This window comes from Eucalyptus grandis, chromosome 8 (assembly GCF_016545825.1).
Source record: "Eucalyptus grandis isolate ANBG69807.140 chromosome 8, ASM1654582v1, whole genome shotgun sequence".
Classification (NCBI taxonomy): Eukaryota; Viridiplantae; Streptophyta; class Magnoliopsida; order Myrtales; family Myrtaceae; genus Eucalyptus; species Eucalyptus grandis.
Genome location: NC_052619.1, coordinates 32,260,118 through 32,281,276, shown reverse-complemented (window position 1 = coordinate 32,281,276; position 21,159 = coordinate 32,260,118). Strand labels below are relative to the sequence as shown.

Here is a 21,159-nt window from a genome sequence, read left to right as displayed (position 1 = left end):
TATAATGAACTTTTCTTATATAGGAAAGATGGGGGAAAAGTTCAAAAAAGTCATAAATATATTATTTGTGCCAATTTAGTTCTAAAACTTCTATTGATGTCAATTTAGTTATAAACATTTAGACATAATGCCAATACAGTCTTTCTAGCTAATTTTGGTCGAATTTTGCTGATGTAGACAGCGATCAACCTACTTAGCACCACCAACACTGATATGAAATTTTTTAATAATATTTTTTTTTATTTTTTTTTTATTTTTTTTTTCATTTTTTTTTCCTTCTTCTTCCTTCCCTTGCTAGTGATTGGCCACCGGCCACAAGCAATGGCCAAGTTGGTCTTGTCGCTACCCACCACAGGTGAGTCCAACTGGGCGAGGGCACTCCTCGTCAAGCATCACCCACGAAGGCAACACCCGGCGAGGTCACCATGGCCTAGGTGAGGGTTAGCCTTGCCCAATCTAGCCTCGGCAAGGCCAACCCTCACCGAGGGTCACTGGGTGAATGGCAACGCCCAACAAGGTCACCATGGCCTAAGCGAGGTTGGCTCTCGCTCGGCTAGGCCTCACCTATGGCAGGCAACAGCAAGCCTTGGCCAAGCGAGGCCAACCTAGCCATGGGTAGTGGTTGATCAACAGCAAAGAGAAGGAAGAAAAGGAAAGAATAAAAAGAATAAAATTTAATTTAAAAATATAAAATATTATTAAAATTGTTCACATGAGCACTAACAATGCCATGTAGGTTAATCAAAGCATCCACGTCAACAAAATTCATCCAAAATTAGCTGGAAATGTTGCATTGGCACTAGGTCAAAAGTTTTATGGCTAAACTGATACCAATAAAAAGTTTATAACTAAATTGACGCTAATGCAATAAATTTATAATTTTTCTGACAATTTTCTCTGAAAGATTGCAATATGATTTTAATGACTCTTTTACGATCAAGATTGACATTGCACATTAAAATCTGCTTAATTTATCTAGGTGTACGCGAATTACATCTTATCCTTTGAATTTCATATGAAGTATTCTTTTGACCCTTATTTAAATCGATAATAGCAAAAGCAAATGAAAAATGAAATTTTCGACTAATAACACTCTATCATATGGGATTTAGTTAATAAAAAAAATACTTGAAATGATGGCGCTTTAAAAATAATGCGTATGAATATGAAAGCTAATTCTGGGAAATCTAATTAGTGATGGTTTCTTAGAGGATCGGAACCTGTCGTCTTAATGGGATTAGTTCTTGAATTAGTTAGGAAAAGACTATACATACTAACTAAAAGTAGATTAGGGAATTGTTCAAAGTTTTGATTTTGCATAAATGATACCATGATAGAACTCAGCTTCTAAGCTTTTATATATTAATATAATGCATTAGTAAATTAGATGAATAGGCGCTAGGAAAATTACATTCAACAGAATTGTTTATCACAGAAAATAGACGTCACGTGAATGAATTAAAAGATTAAAATTTATAAATTGAAGTTCTCAATACAGTCGCAGCCGTTTATTTTTGTGGGATTGTCTTGGGGTGAGCAGGTAGTATCCACAACGTAAAAAATACATAATTTGTGATTCATTCAATCTCGTGGATCGTGGCCCACCAAATTTGGTCATCCGGTACGTCATCATCGCCCTATAAATAGCCGGCTTCTCCTTCACGCCTTCGCATCACCGTTCTCTTGATTACTCGATCCTGAGAAGCTGCTGCTGCTGATCTGCTTGCTTGCTCGCCAACTTCAAGTCTGAGCAGCCCCCGTCGAGATTGCAGCGAGATAATAATGGCAGCGTCAGCAGAAAACGAGCGTCCAGTGAAGGTTTTGGGATGGGCAGCGAGAGATTCCTCAGGACTTCTCTCTCCCTTCGAGTTCTCAAGAAGGTATACCTGCATATTATTTTTCCATCTCTGGAGATATCATCTCTTGGATTATGCGAGCTTTCTTTCACGTCAAAGGTTATATATAGACGAGAATAGTTAGAACCGTCAAGTTCAGGAAGAATCGATGTGTGCATAGTACGATTCTTTTGAGATGAATCATTCAGCTACGATGGCGTGCTTATGGAGATCCAGAGCCGTAAATCTTTTTCTTCTGCTCTTTTATAAAATCTGAAAGCACGAACTCAAGACCCAACTATTAAGAAACTTATGGCCATCCTACAAGACCGGTGAATTTGTTAAATCCAAACATTTGGCTTGTTTAATAGGTTCTAACTCAGAGTAGCTTGGATGCAATTAGAATAATTGGTGTTTCTTTTTCCCTCTCTATTTTGAAAATCCAAGGGCGCGGGTGCGGGGAGACTCATGAAACATCATGGAAGCTCGTTAACCGGTTAAGTCTAGACATTCAACCTATACAGGTGGCTCTAACATGGAAAAGTTGGCATGTAATGAGAATCATATGAGTGACCATAAGTTTCTGAGCTAAAAAACATCAACACACTAACCAATTGTGAATCTTAAAGGCTGTAAATGTTTGTGTTAAGACGCATTAAACCCACTTTTTTCCATAATATCTTTTGTAGGGTCACAAGAGAGAAAGATGTGACTTTGAAAGTATTGTACTGTGGGATATGTCACTCTGACCTACACAATGTGAAGAATGAATGGGGATTCATGTCCTACCCTATGGTGCCCGGGTATGAGTTAAAAAGAATCACATTTTTTCTCATTTTTCTCCCTCATAGTAAGTATAAAAAAAAAAATTACATTTGATTATTGCATTGCAGACATGAGATTGCAGGTGTCGTAACAGAAGTAGGAACCAAAGTGACAAAGTTCAAAGTCGGAGATAGAGTGGGCGTCGGGTGTATGATTGGATCGTGTCACAACTGTGCGAATTGTGGTGATAATCTTGAAAGTTATTGCCCCGAAATGGTTCCAGTCTATGGTGGTAAGTTTAGCCCTGATAATGCAACTGAAGATTCTAATGAAACGATTAACTATGGTGGCTTCTCGGAAATCATGGTCGTAGAGGAGCACTTTATATTTAAATTTCCAAATAACATGCCTCTCGATGGTGGGGCACCTCTCCTTTGTGCCGGTATCACTATCTATAGCCCATTAAGGTACTACGGACTCGACAAGCCTGGAATGCACATAGGAGTGGTTGGGCTCGGTGGACTTGGCCATGTGGCTGTCAAATTTGCCAAGGCAATGGGCCTTAGGGTGACTGTCATCAGTACCTCCCCAAGTAAAAAGGAAGAAGCCATGAACCATCTTGGTGCTGACGCATTTTTGGTCAGTCAAGATGCAGAGCAGATGCAAGTATGTTATGCTCCTCGCAAGCTATTTCTTGAATTGCACGTAGGATAAAGACCTGGTAAAGTAATTTAAAGTCACAATTGTTTTCTTGATGCAGTTAGCTATGGGCACAATGAATGGCATTATAGACACTGCCTCAGCTATGCATGCTCTCTTGCCATTGATTGGTCTCTTGAAAACTCACGGGAAGCTTGTCATGGTCGGCCTAACAGATAAGCCCCTTGAGCTACTTGCTATGCCACTCATCCTGGGTAAATAACTGTAATATACTTCTCGAAGAGATTATTATCTATATTTTACTTACAATTAAAATTGATATGTTGGGCCTACGGCATACATATTAGCTCAAATCTAAAATGTGTGTGCATCACAATTACGAGTTCTCATTCACAACATTGAACTTCTTTATTGTTACTAATGATAGGTAGGAAGATAGTGGGTGGAAGTGCCGCTGGAGGGATTAAGGAGACACAAGAGATGATTGATTTTGCAGCAGAGCACGGCATAACTGCAAATATTGAGGTTATTCCAATGGACTATGTGAACACTGCCATGGAGCGTCTTGCAAAAGGGGATGTTAGATACCGATCCGTCGTCGGAAATTCGTTGAAGTCTTACTAAAACTTAATTGCGTTGATTACTACGAGAAAGCTTGGATAGAAGGTGGTCGAATTATTGTTGACATCGGTTATTGGGTAAGTAGTTTGTATGCATGTTTTTCATCGTATTTAGGCCATTGTTCTTGTTAGGACAGATAAGTCTTCTCTAAGGACAATTACTTTGTAAAAAAAAGTGTTATTAAGTTACAGGTGCTTTGATGGACTTCAATAAAGGAAATCTAATTTGTTCGTAATCTCGTATGATATTCTCTTCGAAAATTGCTTCTCTACTATAATCATGTGTACTTTTTAGTCAATTAGATTGGACAATTATAGTTATTGGATTGTGCATATTTTTGTCTTCAATTGTGACTGTTTGACTTCCATAGCCATGGACTAGACATGACAGGATAACCGGACAACAGGTAGAGTAAACGAGATAAGCAGGAGAAAATTGAGAGAGAGGGCTAAGAATTTGAACCCTTAACATGCGCTCTCATATCTTGCTAAACCAATAGTTTTTCTCATTTGCTTGAACCATCAAGAAACGGGTTAACCATTTAAAATATGTCTCAAGTTTGAGCCCAATGCGAAATTCCAAATATTCTGAATTGGATATGTTGTGGACGTTCGAAATCGAGCAAAAAAGATCCAAATATCAACTTTCCAAAATTCAAATATACATTGGAGAGTTTGGCCGCTAAAATAGGAAAGTCCAACTTTGACTTAGACTTGCATTTTGTTTAAATATACGAAGATATCTGTAGAGAAAAGTCCAACTTTTATTTGGGTTGACCGGATCCTAGCTTGATTCGGTTTCCCTCATCTGTGGACTTCTCTAGCCGTGGCAGTGGCCTATATATATTCTCAAGGCTTGTTCTATGATAAAGGGTTGATCATGAAAAAGCGGTCTTGAAGCATCATCTCATCGTAGAGTGCTTGGCAGAGATTTTCTGTGTTGTTCTTGTCCGTAAATTACATCTAAGAAGATTTAGTGTTTAAGCCAATTAAACCTTGTGGTAAGATTTGAGTGTAATTCCTTTTTGAGATTGAGAGATTATTTTTTGAGAAATTTCGAAGCTAAACACTACGTGCATTATTGGGTGTAATTGGGGCTTGGGAAACATCAAGAGAGTGTTTAAGTGACTCGAATGTGTAATCTCCTTGTATCGCTTGATCTATAGTGAAATTCGTCACTGTTCTCCCTGTGAATGTAGGTTTTTACGATCAAACCTCGTAAATCCGATGTCTAATTTATTTTCTTCTTTCGTTTATATTATTATTCAATCGCTCGCCTTTACACAACATATAGCATATGATTTGACATAAACGTTAAACACATCGTCGAGCATTTATGACATCATAAAGCATCAAGCATCTAGAGTGGGGTCGTTTTACGACCTGTGCTGTTGTAAACGGAATCTACCCATCTATTATTTCATCCATTCGATCTAAAGTGTGTTGTCAACCGTCTATCAGAATTTCCTTAGTTTTAGCCATTGGATTAAGCACGGTATTGTTCCATGCTTGAGGCCATCGGACCTTAGCATCGGCCAGCTTGGGTGTCTTGAAATCTATAATTTTTTTTTCACAAGACATCCACAATGCAAATAATCACACACCACATGAAACAGTTTCATAACTATTGAACTCCTCGACTTTCTCGAAAGTAGAGGTCATCCAACGCTTTATTAGGTTCATCCAAATTGGGATGACACGAGATATTAACGTGACATTTATACTATTTTTCAAAGCGAACTACAACGATGTTGCCCCCAAAAGAAAAAAATAAAAGTCATTAAAAAAAAAAAACTATGCAAAGAAAAGGCTAAAGATTAGAGCAATTTTAGAAAAGGAAACCAACGAAGCATGGAGAGAGAGAGAGAGAGAGAGAGAGCCCCAATGGGGGTGGGCCACCATACCTTTTGCGAACAAGGGCCGACGACCCTCCTCCGGCCATAGGCGTCGTTTTATTTTTAATCTTTTGATTCTTGGTCTGAACGCTGGCACCTCATCAACACCGCATGTCTAAAGAATATAATACTAAAATTGTGGTATCAACATGCTAACGGAAGTACTAAATTGCAATAATAGCACAAAATTTATGATCAGAGAAAGAGCAGATTAGAGACCCCAAGCGACCCAACCCAATCCTGGCATTGCAAGAATCCAGGCGACTGTGACCCCGGAGAAGCACAGCACCAGGCGATGCAGCTGAGGGGAGATGTAGCTCGCTTGCTCAGGCGAGAATGGATTAATGAATTCCTGACCGAACTGGAGGAACCATCGTATTGGGATCTGCAAAATCAATTCTAACCTGGCCCACAAGGTGGCTACGTTGCCGGATTGCGACCTTGGAGAAGCCACGACTTGCAGTTCGCAAAGCCCATTCGAGGATCGACTTGAGAACGCTATGTCACCTTTCGTCCACTTTGGGAGCCATATCTGCTGGCCTACATCTTGCTCGTCAAGTTCGGGGTCCTATGGCTTGCGCGTTTGGGTCACGCCACGCCAAGCCAAGGCGCTGCCAGAGCTGCACCACCCCGTGCCAAGTTGTAGCAAAGCTTTAGTTCCCTCATAAAAGGGAAAGAGCTGACCAAATCAATCGGTTTGCTGCTTCAATTCAGCGGCCACAAACAGGAGAAAGCTGTCACTTCAGCTTGGCTTAAGTAATGTCTAAAAAATAAACCTGGAAAGAGCTGACTCGCACACTATTTCTCTTCGGTTGCTCATTTTGCTCGCTAAATATGTCATCACGACTCTTGGGTTTGATTCTTAATTTGTTATTGTCTATTAAAGTAAGTTCGGAAACATTGATTTGAGGGCCGATCAGATTTTCCATTAGATAGGAAGAAGGTGATGCGTATCGGATACATATTGATAAAGGAGTAATCCTGATGGTTTCTACATATTATAATCACCTAGTTAATAGAAGAAGAAAATAAAAGAATAGATGGGGACAATAAAAATCATCACATTTATTCTCTATTTCAAGTTCTATCCTCACATTTGAAAATTACATTTTATATTTCCCCAACCTAAAAAGACACATTTGCCCTCATGGACACTCAAATTCGACACTCAAACCCCACGGACCAGCCGTCTTTCTACACCCGATGCTTTGTCTATGTGAGCTCGTTTGAGGCTTCAGGCGTGGCCTCATGGCCACCTTTAAGGACAACTGCTTTGTAAACCTGTATTTCTTGATGAAAGAAAATTTTATTTGTGAAAACAATTCTTTAAAAAAATGGTTGACTGACAAACCATAATGGCTCTATTTGCATATCGTCAAAATGGAATTCATATACTTCCCATCCCCTCGTCTCAAACATCATCAAATTATGTTTACCAACAGTCGGTTCATACACTTTGTCATATCCATCTTCTTTGGGTCAATGAATTATTCATTGAGTTCACACATGTACTCAATTGAATCTTGATGGTTTATATCTAGTCAAATCCACGCGGGATTCACATTAGATCCACCAATTTCGATGCACCAACATATCATAGTCTGAAATAGAAGAAAGCCGATTTAGCCTATAACCAAAGTGCCTTGATCCACTTCTGGTCGGCAGCATTGGGGCAATGTGCTCATAGGGGAATAGAGAGGAAAATTACAAAGGAAAAACCGGATAGAATGTTAGAGAAGGAACATCTCCATGAAGCAATGGTCTCACTATTGAGTAGAAAGAGTTATAAATTCCTTTGTCTTCTTTTGGATTGATCTCATTGGCAACCCGACACTCCAATCCTAAGAGGCATTTGTGTTAGGAAAATATACTTCGAATTGGGTTGAACAATGAAGTCGGATCGAGTAATCAAGTCGGACTTTGAGGCGTGATATCACTTTCTTTAAGGATTTATTTGCCCCACAAAATTGCTAATGATCACCGGCAAATTTCCTCCAGAATACAACAAAGTCTCAAATGAGAATACTAGATAGCAATTCTAGTATTTCTCTAGGGTCTCTCATGGGAAACAATTCGAAACAATGGCTATAATTTCTTTTGAAAGAAGACGAAAATTGAAAGATGATAATTGTTTGATCTCAAAACAAACTTACTTATATATGTCTTTCGAATAGAGGCAACTCTTCAAAAGATTACAAATGAACAAAGGCAAGCTTTCGGGAAAGATTACAAAATAAACAAGTATGTCTCAAAAGTTACGTTGAAAAGACATAAGAAATCCGAAATTAAATAAATAAAAAATAAAAAATAATTGTAACTTTTCGTGAACAGTCGTACTGTTTCAACAAGACTTTATAATTAATTTTTATAAAATTAAATCGAATTTTCAATAAATAAAATTAACGATTGTCAGTTAGTGCCAAATCTCGTCCACGTGCGCACTCACATCTTTTCGATGTGGGACAAGGCATCTCTTCATTTGTTTTATAAACAAATTACCAACAATCCCCCACTTTTGTTTATAAAACAGAACAAAAATAAAACGTTAGAAATATACAGCCAAAATTTCCGTGAGATTAATATACATACATAAAGGTCTCTTTCGAGTTAAACCTTTACTTAGTGCAAGCATCTCAAAGCTCTATCAAAGTGACAAGTAGCTCAGCTTTAAACTTGTACTTTTATATAATAGAGCCGGACATACCGCACATACACTAACCTCTTGTTTCAGTGAGAAATTCTATATTACTCCGCACTATTATGGCCTTGTGTTTGATTTGTTTCATAAGCTCTCTATAAAGCAACCCTAACTTTTGTAAGAAGCGGCACTACTTCTAAGCTCATATAGGTAAAGTATCTACCATGTGTTTCTGTTACTATCAACACATTACAAGTTTGTACTATACTTCATTAAGAATTCAATTCAACCTACAAAACGTAACAGACAATACTGACTTCTCATATCGGGGCTACGTCAGTATCAAACAATCACATTCAATAACTTGTTCTTACCCATTAAACCTTGTAACTAGTGATGTTCTAGAAAAAGGTCAGGTTACCATCATTGGTGATTTCAATTAAAGGGTTTCAGCCCCGTTTCTTATGAGGTCATTATTACCATGTCTAAGCCTTCGTCAAAGGATTGGCAAGATTATTACTTGACCTCATATAGACAATTGTTATGGTACCATCTTTAGTCAATTGTCTCACATATTCATGTTATACTATAAGCTCTTACCAAAGTAGCCTAACTATCACAATGGATAGAAATAGGAGCCATAGGACTAAGCCATGAATTGATATTCAACAACAAATTCATAGCCCATTTAGCCTCTTTCCCAAATTTTGCTAAAGCAACAATTCAAATTCCAGAGTTGAGTAAATTATGCACATTTGTTTCTTGCTCGCCCAAGAAACAACACATTCACGTAATGTGAAAATTAATCCATTAGTGGATTGTTTATCTCTCACGCTTGCAATCCAACTAGCATCAGTATATCTTTCTAATATAGCCGAATTATTATAAAACAATAAGATAACTCTCTAATGTTCTATATTGGATTAATAGTATTTACTCAACTTGCATATATAAAAAGTAATATCAGGTCTAGTATAATGTATCGCATACATTAAAGACCCATAGCACTCACATTAAAAACTCTCCACTAATAATCAAATCCAGTACTTATATATTTGAAAACAAGATGTTTAAATCTATTCAACATCCTTTTCATGTAATCACTTTGGCTCAAAGGATAACCCCACTATTTTTTTAATTTTAACACCTAATAAGGTATCTACTTCATTCAAATCTTTCATTTAAAATGAAAGTTAGATATATATATATATATATATATATATATATATATATATATATATATATATATATATATTTAATGACTCCAATCACATTGGCTCCATAGTCCCCTTCAAATATCCACACTTCAAAACTATTTTAAGAGGCATCCAATATGATAACGTACGTTTCATCATCATATCCAATTAATAATAAACCAAGTACAGAAATTCATACAAGGATGGGAAATAAATAAATAGATAAATTCTAGCAATTTATACACCATCCCCAACAATCAAAAGCATGTGAGAACAAAAGCATACAACAAATAATTTTTCAATAGCTTCGCCAAGACAAACAGATGGTAGAACAAAAGATTGCCCCATTATTACGATGGTTCATCATTTCAATAAGATCTTTCGATTGTGTGTATCCAAATTCATCAACAGAAAAACCAAAAGAAATGTTTACGAATTTTAGATCACTAAGAGGACAGTCCATCGAATTCTCCAATTTCTCATTCTCAGAAAGATCAAACAATAGTTAAAAAGAGAAAATTTTCCATAATGGGTCAACAACACCAATGCACGGAATGTGATATGATGCATTTCTCAATCAAATAATTTCCTCGCTCAAACTAGGAACTTAGATAGAGAATCACCAACCAACTTGCAGCGACCACGATAGAGATGAATGACACGGCCGACCAGACATGCATCGGCTTCTTGTCCTCGAGAAGTACTCACTTAGAGCTCCAATCTCGTAAACGTCCTTACGCACGGCCCCTAGAGCCTGCCCATGACGTACGAGTCCCTCCCGAAGTACTTGGGGAGGAAGGAGTTCTCGTTGCCAAGAGTTTGCCACACGATGTCCCCACAACCCTTGGCCAACTTCACGCTCATCTCTGCCGCTCCTTTCACGAATTCCTTCGCATGGTCCACCGCATTCCTGATCTCTCCGACACTGCCGTCTCCAAATTCAATCATTTTTTTTTAATAACTAAAACAATATCCCCATGAGTTCACATATTTTGCAGCCATTTAGACAAATCTAGAATGTGACTCCTCGAGGCGGTAAAAATAAAAAATCAAAATTGGGCCATACCTGCGAAAGTACCTTCTACTTGATATGGATCCAAAATGCCAATCCGCGAAAGAGATTAAAAGGCATCTTCAAAAAATAAAAAATGAATCCATCATGTAACTGCCCCTTGACGAGATCGAGTTATTGAAGTGTGCAGGGACCCGGACAACACATTCTTGATAGTCATATCAAGGTAAGCCTCAGGGCCTCACGCATCTTTGTGAGGAGGGCGGATGAAATTTCCTCCACAGCAAACTGCTTCTTTACGACCTTGAAATTGACGACAATCATGGGCTTGAGGTCGGGACCAGCAATGACCCTTGACAACCAATGCCTCATGTTACTCTAGAATGAAGGATCGCTAAATCTCCTCCCGAACAAAGATCTTGCACTCGATCTCATGATTAGAGTCTCGACATCCTCGAAGTCGTTTTTACAAGATGAGATGCCATCTTGCATGATATTTCCATGATGGATTTCGCATCGTGAGCAAGAGCCTCATTCATCACCTTTTGCTCTGGGATTGTATTTCTCTTTTTATCGTGGCCAACCTCTCACGATTTCTCTCTTCTGTCTCCTTTCCTCTGTTTCTCGGGCAGATCGCCCTTCCATCACTCCTCGCACAAGCCCACAATCTCTGCAGACTAGACCGAGGCCGACTCGTAGAGAACCAGATAATCGTGCAATGCTCACTCCACTGGCGATAAATCATTCGTCTAGCATGCCTCGCAAGCGAGTGTCAGCCAGGCCACAAATATCACGACCCGAAGCCTCTGAAGGAACTTTTCGACTTCTGGTGATTGACTTTAACTTCATTGTTGATAGAGGCGGTGGAGATGAACAAGCAAATAATAATATTCTGCAAGCCATCCATCGCATTTCCAATTTCTGAGAGGCACGTTGAGATGGGCAAAAGAAGAGGAAGATCTGGGATTCATGGACGACATCTTTCGGACCGTTGATGGTGAGCCACCATAGGCTGGTACTTCCTCCGACTCTGACTTCATTGTTATGCAGATAAATCCTTAAAATTGTTAGGAAAATATACTTCTGAGATAGCTAGTACGAGTACCTAGAGGGGGGTGAATAGGTATACACAAAAAATTTCTCGATGTTTGCACGATATTTAAACAATTAGAGACTTTGCAACAGTTGAAAATTCAATCACAAGACTGAGTAAGGGAAAGAGAGAATTGAACACTCAGTTTATAGTGGTTCAGCTTGATTCAAGCCTACGTCCACTCTTCTGCACTGACAGCCGATTGGCTGGATTCCACTATGATCAAAGAGTTGTTACGGTGTTGATCTTCCTTGATTTCTAGGTGTAGATGATCTACCACACTTGCTCAAGGCGTCACCAAGTATAAACACTCTCAGTATACAATTTCGCTCAGTCTCAACTAATAATCAAAGGATCTTCAGACTCTGGAATTTTTCTATCGATCACACTCTTAAAACAACTAGAACGTCTTCCTTTTATACTCCTTCATGCCATCATAGCCGTTGGCACTTACCAAAGGAATTCCTCCAATCTACCCGTTGGACGGAATCAATCAAGAAGATCATCCGAGCTATATAAGGAATCTGATGATAGCCCATCAATCCTGTTCGCCCATACAATCAGGATCTCGGTTTCCAAGAATAGAATAATCCAAGATTATTTTGTCGACCATCGGATCTTCAATCGTTCTTAGATAAGATATAAAGAATCCGAAATGATTATCCAACCAAAGAATCTATCCCGAGAGGATAGGATCAAATCCTCAATCATAAACCTCGACTTTGGATTTCCTTCAACACTTTGGATTAGAAAGGCTGTCGGTGAGAATAACTTTGAGTCTTGAGTCTTGAGTCTTGAGTCTTGAGATAACAAAGTCTTGAGACTATAAAATCTTGAGACTTTAACTATCGATATCCAGACTTAGACTGATAGAAATGTTTTGTCAGCTTCAAAATATTCTGGAAAGATTTCTCCAACAATCTCCCCCTTTTTGATGGTGACAAAACTTTCTTGAAGATTTGAACAACTTTGACCTGCAAAAACATTTCTCAAGCAATATGGCTAACTCATAAAGATTAATAAACAACCAGACTCTGCATCCACAGCAAATTGGTTAGTCTTTCATGAGTAATACCATGTAACAATACTTGATATAAATGCAAACAGTCAAGCATCAAAATCCACAACCAATTGATCTAACACTCAAGTTCAAGTTCTCAAGTCATACTCAAAAATAAACATAACCACAAAAGTCAAATAAAGTTTTAAAATAATGTTTGTTCAAATTGGTTCTCCCCCTTTTGTCATCATTAAAAGAGGGTGAGAAAGGAGTCATGTCCGCTTGGGAATGCGCACGATCTGGAAATCCCCAATGGACTGGACTACTCCTTCGAGCTTCTTCAGATCTTCTCGCAGATGAGCTACCTCTTCTCTCTTGGCATTGGCTTGAAGTTGTAGAGCGAGGTCTTTGTATTTATCTTCCAGAGAGACTGAAGATGCTTGTCCAGCATGCTTCAAAGATTGGATTTCACAGTCCAGAATATATATCTGGTTACGCATTTCCAGAAGAATATTCATGATACTACGAAGATCTGAGAATCATTCGTCCGTGTGCGGCATTGGCTTTCTCGGATGGTGTGTGTGCGGGACGATGGCGCTTCGAACGATCGGCAGATTTGGAATCGTCGTATCATCTTCTTCGAGGCAATTGAGAGACTGAGCTTCTTCGGGTCTTCCGAGATTGTCTTAGATCTTCAGCAGCATGAGGTGGAGACCTCTCTTGCTCGCTAACTCCCCCGTCTCTAGGACATCGAAAGGGGAAGAGTGATGATCATGCTCTTGATTTCCCTTTTCTCCGATTTATCAGCAGATGTTCTTTTTCTTCTTCCTCAACTTCTTTCTCCTTCTCTCTCTCGTTCTTCTTCTTCTCGCTTCGCTGAAGTTCTGTCGGATAAGACACAAAACGTCTTGTTCTTGTTAGTGCTGGAATAGTGGGATCTTCATTATCTTCATCCTCATCCTCATCCTCCGAATAAGAGTTCTTTTCCTCTTTTCGAAGAAGCACCAATGACCTTCTTTCCTTTCCCTTTTGAAGCGCATCGACCGGAGATTTCACTTTGAATTTCTCCATTGCCTTAGAAAGTTCTTGACGCATCTTCATCAACATTTTCAGCCCTACCACCATCTTATCACATGGTCGAACACAAAAAGTATGTGGCAGTTCAATATTCGGATGTCGAAGATCTTGGTCACGCACCAGGATAAGGCAATTGTCCTTTGTCTTTTGACACAGATCTGTACATATGGAAAAGAATAGTGTGCGGGGAGAGAACTTCCGTCCCCGAGTTGATCGCATACATCAACTTTGCTTTAAAGAGACACGAAGTCTTTGAAGTAGACTTAGGTCTTAGACAATTGATCACAATCTTGTGAAGCACAATGTTGATAGCGTTCATTCTGGAATAGATAATTTTCTTATCTACATCCCTATCTTTGACAAGATCCAGTAGTTCGAGCGGGTGAGACTTTAATTGGGAGATAGCGTCCCCGTTCAACTCCAACTATGTCCCGCCAACATATTTACATCTACCACATAGACTTTGTCTCGAACATCGAATGAAATTCTATTCGCATCCAAAAAGCTAAGATTTGAATAGAAATAAAAAGTGATGATCATACCCATCTCGTAGAGTCGAGCAGAAAGTCTCAAGTTGAAGCAAATTCAACTTCTCTCTTAGGTTCAAGTTGATGGAATCCGGGAAGTCAAAATCGACACTTCTAGGGTTGATTACCCTCTTTTCAATGATCGTAATACACTTTTTCTTGATCCTTGGATTTAAACAAATCCATCCGATTTCCTTTCGCCTTTGCCGCCACACCCATTCTAGGTTCAAATTCAAGGAACATTTTGTCATCATCATTCGCGTCAATCGATTTTTTTTGTCACGGCATACGAGGATCTCTTGGAATGTTCGCAAGAGCTTCCTCTGCTTTTCCTTTTGGGGCAATTCCCCATTCCTCCATTTTCTTGAGAGAAAAGATACTCATTCCCATAATTTTTGTCCTTAAGGAAGTCATCTATGTAGTTCAATGGAGTACTGTGCTTTTCAATGCACGATAAAGTTTATACAAAAAGGAGGGCTTTTGAACTCTTCTGGTCGGCATCCTCGATTATCTCTTCTTCCAGATTATGACTTGCACTTTGTGGGGCGGGAGATGCTGAATGACGTGGAGGAGAGCGAATCGGACTTTGTCGCCGACCGAGATAAGTCTTCTTCCTCGGTGAGATCGAAATGAGTCGGTCCTTCTTCATTCTTTGTGGTCCCCTGTTTGCGATTCTTGATGATTTCCTCGAAGACGACATATTTCTTTGTCTATTGGAGGATTCCTTCACTTGCTTTCCCAAGAAAAATGACCACTTTCTCGACGATGAACAAAGAGTAGAAACAAAGATTTCGAGAGAAGAGTGCTTTTTAGGGTTTTGAAGATTTGGGGAAAGAAAAAACTGTATATATATAACTTAGTTTTTGAAAAGGGAAGTTCAATCGGTGCAATGGAAAGTGAACGATTACTTCTTTTCAAAATCGATAATCCCAAAATTATTAAATAAAAGATCGTACCTTTGTGACTAAATGACAATTAGTACCTTTTAGATGAAATACAACTTACGTCTTTATCCACGAATGTCTGAGTCTCAGGACTTAGAGTCTAAGAGATCAGAGTCTTAGAGTTGGTGAGTCTCTAGACTTTAACTTCTTCAAGCTTCAAAATGTTGAGTCTTGAGCGGATAAAGTCAAACTGATTCTTCTCCAAAGGCTTTGTGAATATGTCGCTAGTTGACTTTTTGAATCAACAAATTGAATCGAGATTTCTCCATTTTGAATATGATCTCTAATAAAGTGATGTCGAATCTCAATATGCTTTGCTCTTGAATGAAGGATTGGATTTTTGGTGAGATTTATAGCACTTGTGTTGTCACATCTCGATTTCGTGCATGAGTCTTCAATGCCAAAGTCTTGTAGCTGTTGTTTTATCCATAGAATTTGCGAACAGCAGCTTCCAAGAGCTACATACTCGCTTCGTCGTTGAAAGAGCTACGTGCTTTGTTTCCTCGAAAACCAAGACACCGTTCTGTTTCCAAGTAGTTGACAAGTTCCGAAGTGCTCTTTCTATCGATTCTGCAACCGGCCAGATCTGCATCTGAGTATCCTAGAAGATTAAAGTCTCCCCTCTTTGGATACCAAAGACCGATGCTTGAAGATGAAGCAACGTATTTGATAATTCGTTTCACGGCACTGAGATGTGATTCTCTAGGATCCGATTGAAACCTAGCACGAGATACAAACACTAAACAAAATATCAGGTCTAGAAGCGGTAAGATAAAGAAGTGAACCGATCATGCTTCGTACAGCTTTTGATCTACTTTCTTCCCTTCTTCATCCTTGTCTATCTTCCGAGAACATGACATTGGTATGTCGATCTTTTGCATTTTTCCAATCCAAACCTTTTGACAAGATCATTCGCATATTTTTCTTGATGGATGAAAGTTCCTTCCTTCATTTGTTTCACTTGGAGTCCAAGAAAGAATGTTAATTCTCCCATCATACTCATTTCAAATTCATCCCGCATAGACTTAGAAAATTTCTTGCAAAGACTTTCATTAGAAGATCCAAAAATAATGTCATCAACATATATTTGAACAAGTAAAAAGTTTTTGTTTTCCTTTTTGATAAACAAAGTAGTGTCTACTTTACCTTTGACAAAACCATTTTGTAATAAAAACTTACTTAATCTGTCATACCAAGCTCGAGGTGCTTGCTTTAGACCATACGAGCCTTTTTCGGGCCTCCAAGACCGAGTCCGGCTTCTTTGGGTCTTCAAATCCAGGCGGTTGTTCCACATAAACTTCCTCATGGATAAATCCATTTAGGAAAGCACTTTTGACGTCCATTTGGAATAACCTGAAATTTTTGTAACAAGCAAACGCAAGTAATAGACGAATAGCTTCTAACCTTGCAACGGGTGCGTAAGTCTCGTCATAGTCTATTCCTTCTTCTTGCGTATACCCTTTGGCCACGAGCCTTGCTTTGTTTCGTACGACTTTTCCTTTTTCGTTCATTTTGTTCCGAATACCCATTTGGTTCCAATAATGTTTTACCTTTTGGTTTAGATGTCAATTCCCGGACATCATTGATGTTGAACCTGTCTAAGCTCTTCTTGCATAGCTTCGATCCAGCTTTCATCGATAAAGCTTCTTCTATGCTTTTTGGTTCAATTTCAGAGATGAGAGCCACAAGCACTAGATTCTTCATGCCTTTTGATCTGGTGCGGATTCCTTCATTAAGTTCGCCAATAATAAGATCTTTGGGATGACTGGATTTGTGTTTCCAGTTGCGGGTTGATGATCTCTTTCTTTATTTGATTCTTCATGAGCGTCTTGATGATGAACTTCCGAATCCGAGATGCTTCTTGAGATGTAGACATTTGAAGATCTAGAGCGGATTCGGTCTCATCGTACCGAGTCCGGCCGGATTCATCTTGCACGAGTCTTGGAATTTGACATTCATTGATTCTTCCCAGACTGGCCTTTTTTGTTGTAGACTCGTAGGCTTTGCTTGATGTAGAATATCCAAGGAAGATGCCTTCATCTCGATCTTTCTTCAAACTTACCAACTCGATCATTTGCATTTTTCAAAATAAAGCATTTGCAACCGAACACATGAAAGTATGAAACAATAGGCTTCTTACCTTTGAACAATTCATAGGGGTTTTATCAAGAATAGGTCTTAAAAAGACTCTATTTATAATATAGCAAGCAGTTGAAATGACTTCAGCCCAAAATCGTGAAGAAATTTTACTTTCAATTAAAAGTGTTCTAGCCATTTCTTGAAGAGATCTATTCTTTCTTTCCACAACTCCATTTTGCTCTGGAGTATACGGAGAGGAGAACATGTGATTAACACCAGATTTATCACGAGAATCTCGTAAAATCTTGATTTTCAAATTCACTTCCATGATCTGTTCTTATACTAGAAATAGCACATCCTTTTTCATTTTGAACCTTTTTAGCAAACTTTTCAAAGTACGAAAAGGTTTCGATTTGTTTGCTAGAAAATATACCTGTGTAAAACGAGAGTAATCATCTACAATTACTAGACAATATTTCTTACCTCCAATGCTCGGGTTCTTGTTGGTCCGAAGAGATCCATATGAAGCAACCGTATTACATGATTAGTAGATACATGATTTATTTGTTTAAATGAATTTCTTACCTGCTTTCCTTAATGCATGGAGTACATAAGTCAGACTTTTGGTATGGCGGTTTAGGTAGACCTCGAACAAGCTGCTTTGAAGAGATTTTGGCTAATTGCTTCTTGTTGATATGGCCAAGCTTTCTATGCCATAGAATTGCTTCATCTTGAATTGAAATTAAGCATTGTTCTTCATTTGGCTTTACATCAAGGAGGTAGATGTTTCCATGCCTTCGACCCATGAAAGATCGAGTCGAATCTTTGCTAATTCCAGAACAAATGCCTTCTTGAAAGAAGATCTTGTAACCGATATCACACAATTGGCTAATGCTGAGTAGATTGTAGTTGAGTCCTTCCACTAGAGAGACATTGCTTATTGTGAGATTTCCAATTTTCGCAATTCCGAATCCCACAATACTTCCTTTGCTATTTCCTCCGAATGAAACTTTTCCACCATTCACTTTAATAAGCTTTATGAAACACTCGAGTCTCTGTCATGTGTCTTGAGCATCCGCTGTCAAGATACCACTTTACCTTCTTTTTGACAGACCTCGCATTCAAAAAGAGTCTCAAGCTTTCTTTGGTACCCAAATTTTCTTGGGTCCTTTCGTGTTAGTAGGATAAGCATTATTAGGCCATACTCTCTTCACGGGCTTCCAAACCATAGGACACTCTTTTTCAAAATGATCCGATTTGTTACACTTAGAACACCTTAAAGCATTTCGACCTACAGGCTTTACAAAAACTCTTTTGAAATGATTTTTATAAGCCTCTCTCGATGGTCTTTTCTTAATTCTTTCTTTTACTTTCGGAAAATCAATCAAATGGATTGTTTCTTCTGTCATACCTAGACCCGACTTATTAAAGTAAGGTCTTTGGATTGAAAGAACTTTTTCAAGTTTTTCGGACCCTATTGAAAATTTCTTTGAAATATTTGATAAATCAGTTTTTAAGAAAGCATTTTCTTTTGAAAGATTGTCTTCACTCTCTTTAAGAGTAGAAACATTCAAGTCTAAATTTTTTACCTTTTCTTCTAAAATGATTTCCTTTTGTTTTAAAACTGAGTTTTCCTTTTTAAGTTCGGAAATCCTTTTAAGAGAAGTCTTAAGACTAAAACATAACTCATTAATATATTTAGAGACTTTGACAGGATTTTATAATTACTTACCTCAAATTCACTGGCTCGAGTCCGATCCAGTCCGAGTCCGATTGCGCCATTAGACACGGGTTGGCATATTCCTCATCACTCTCTTCACACTCGTATCGCTCCAGGGTTTCGGCTTTAAGAGCTTTTCGAAATTTCTCAGCTTTTCCTCTTTTCTTTTCGAAGAGGACAGTTGGGTCGATGTGTCCCTTCTTTTTACATTCGAAGCAAACTACTTCTTTGTTTGGTTCCTCATCATCAACCGACTTGGTCTGCTGTCTCGAGAACTTTGTTTCTTTGGGATAAACCTTCTGCCTTTTCTATTCAGTTTTCTGAATCTTCTTATCATGAGGGCGAGCTCCTCATCATTCATATCATCTTTAATCTGCATCATCGAATCATCATTTGATTTGTGCAATAGATTTCTTACCTCTTGGATCTTCGTCTTCATTGATTCGTTCCACTTCGTAAGATCGAAGAGTTCCAATCGCCGTCTACGAGATAATGGCATGATTCTTTGCGTCTCTCTTATTGAAGTCTTTATATGATTCCAATCCTTGGAGAGTCCACGTAGAAGCTTGTTCACCTTCATGGGATCAGAAATTTTTTGTCCTTGGTTCTCAAGACCATTGACAATATCTCGTAAAACGACTAAACATGTCGGTTATAGATTCTCCTGGTTTCATTTTGAAGGATTCATATTGACCAAGAAGAATGTTAATTCTGGTCTCCTTCACTCGATCTGTTCCTTCATAAGTGATATGTAACTGTCCCAGACTTCTTTTTGCTGTGACACAAGAAGATATTCTGTTATATTCAGTTGGTGACAAAGCACAATATAAAGAATAAATTGCTTTAGCATCGAGTGCTTGTCTCTTGTTTATTTCTTCTTGAGACATTCCGCTGGTTTCAACGGTTTCTTTTCCTCTTTCAGTGTTTGATGCAGCAGCAGGAGTGATTCCTTTTTCCACTACGTCCCATTCCGAGGATCCTTTGATCGTAGGAAAGCTTTCATCTTGTTCTTCCAGATGTTGTAATCCTTTCCATCGAAGTAGGGAGGTCTGGTATTGCTTTGCCCCTCCATCAGCCCGGTGCTAGCATACTAGCCATGGATCTTTTACTCAAGTAAAACACTTCAAACAAAGTAAGAACACGAGGCTCGATACCAATTGAGATAGCTAGTACGAGTACCTAGAGGGGGGTGAATAGGTATACACAAAAAATTTCTCGATGTTTGCACGATATTTAAACAATTAGAGACTTTGCAACAGTTGAAAATTCAATCACAAGACTGAGTAAGGGAAAGAGAGAATTGAACACTCGTTTATAGTGGTTCAGCCTTGATTCAAGCCTACGTCCACTCTTCGCACCGACAGCCGATTGGCTGGATTCCACTATGATCAAAGAGTTGTTACGTGTTGATCTTCCTTGATTTCTAGGTGTAGATGATCTACCACACTTGCTCAAGGCGTCACCAAGTATAAACACTCTCAGTATACAATTTCGCTCAGTCTCAACTAATAATCAAAGGATCTTCAGACTCTGGAATTTTTCTATCGATCACACTCTTAAAACAACTAGAACGTCTTCCTTTATACTCCTTCATGCCATCATAGCCGTTGGCACTTACCAAAGGAATTCCTCCAATCTACCCGTTGGACGGAATCAATCAAGAAGATCATCCGAGCTATATAAGGAATCGATGATAGCCCATCAATCCCGTTCGCCCATACAATCGGGATCTCGGTTTCAAGAATAGAATAATCCAAGATTATTTTGTCGACCATCGGATCTTCAATCGTTCTTAGATAAGATATAAAGAATCCGAAATGATTATCCAACCAAAGAATCTATCCCAGAGGATAGGATCAAATCCTCAATCATAAACCTCGACTTTGGATTTCCTTCAACACTGGATTAGAAAGATTGTCAGTGAGAATAACTTTGAGTCTTGAGTCTTGAGTCTTGAGTCTTGAGATAACAAAGTCTTGAGACTATAAAATCTTGAGACTTTAACTATCGATATCCAGACTTAGACCTGATAGAAATGTTTTGTCAGCTTCAAAATATTCTGGAAAGATTTCTCCAACAACTTCGAATTGGGTTGAAC

General features: G+C 38.6%; 1 protein-coding gene across 1 annotated transcript; it reads left to right on the top strand.

Moving 5' to 3' along the window:
* The first annotated feature begins 1,688 nt into the window (after positions 1-1,688).
* On the top strand, positions 1,689-4,079 carry LOC104414093 (probable mannitol dehydrogenase). Its single transcript, XM_010025114.3, has 5 exons — positions 1,689-1,880; positions 2,525-2,638; positions 2,729-3,266; positions 3,361-3,514; positions 3,688-4,079. Exons 1-5 carry the CDS (start codon positions 1,783-1,785, stop codon positions 3,882-3,884), a joined length of 1,101 nt encoding a protein of 366 aa, XP_010023416.2. The 5' UTR covers positions 1,689-1,782; the 3' UTR covers positions 3,885-4,079.
* The last annotated feature ends 17,080 nt before the right edge of the window (positions 4,080-21,159 follow it).

What these genes read in the sequence shown, in the direction of transcription:
- LOC104414093 (XM_010025114.3), top strand. Translation starts at nt 1,783, where the DNA reads ATGGCAGCGTCAGCAGAAAACGAGCGTCCAGTGAAGGTTTTGGGATGG. An exon ending in TCCTACCCTATGGTGCCCGG is followed by an intron (nt 2,639 to 2,728) that starts GTATGAGTTAAA and finishes ATTGCATTGCAG; the next exon opens with ACATGAGATTGCAGGTGTCG. An exon ending in TGCTATGCCACTCATCCTGG is followed by an intron (nt 3,515 to 3,687) that starts GTAAATAACTGT and finishes TACTAATGATAG; the next exon opens with GTAGGAAGATAGTGGGTGGA.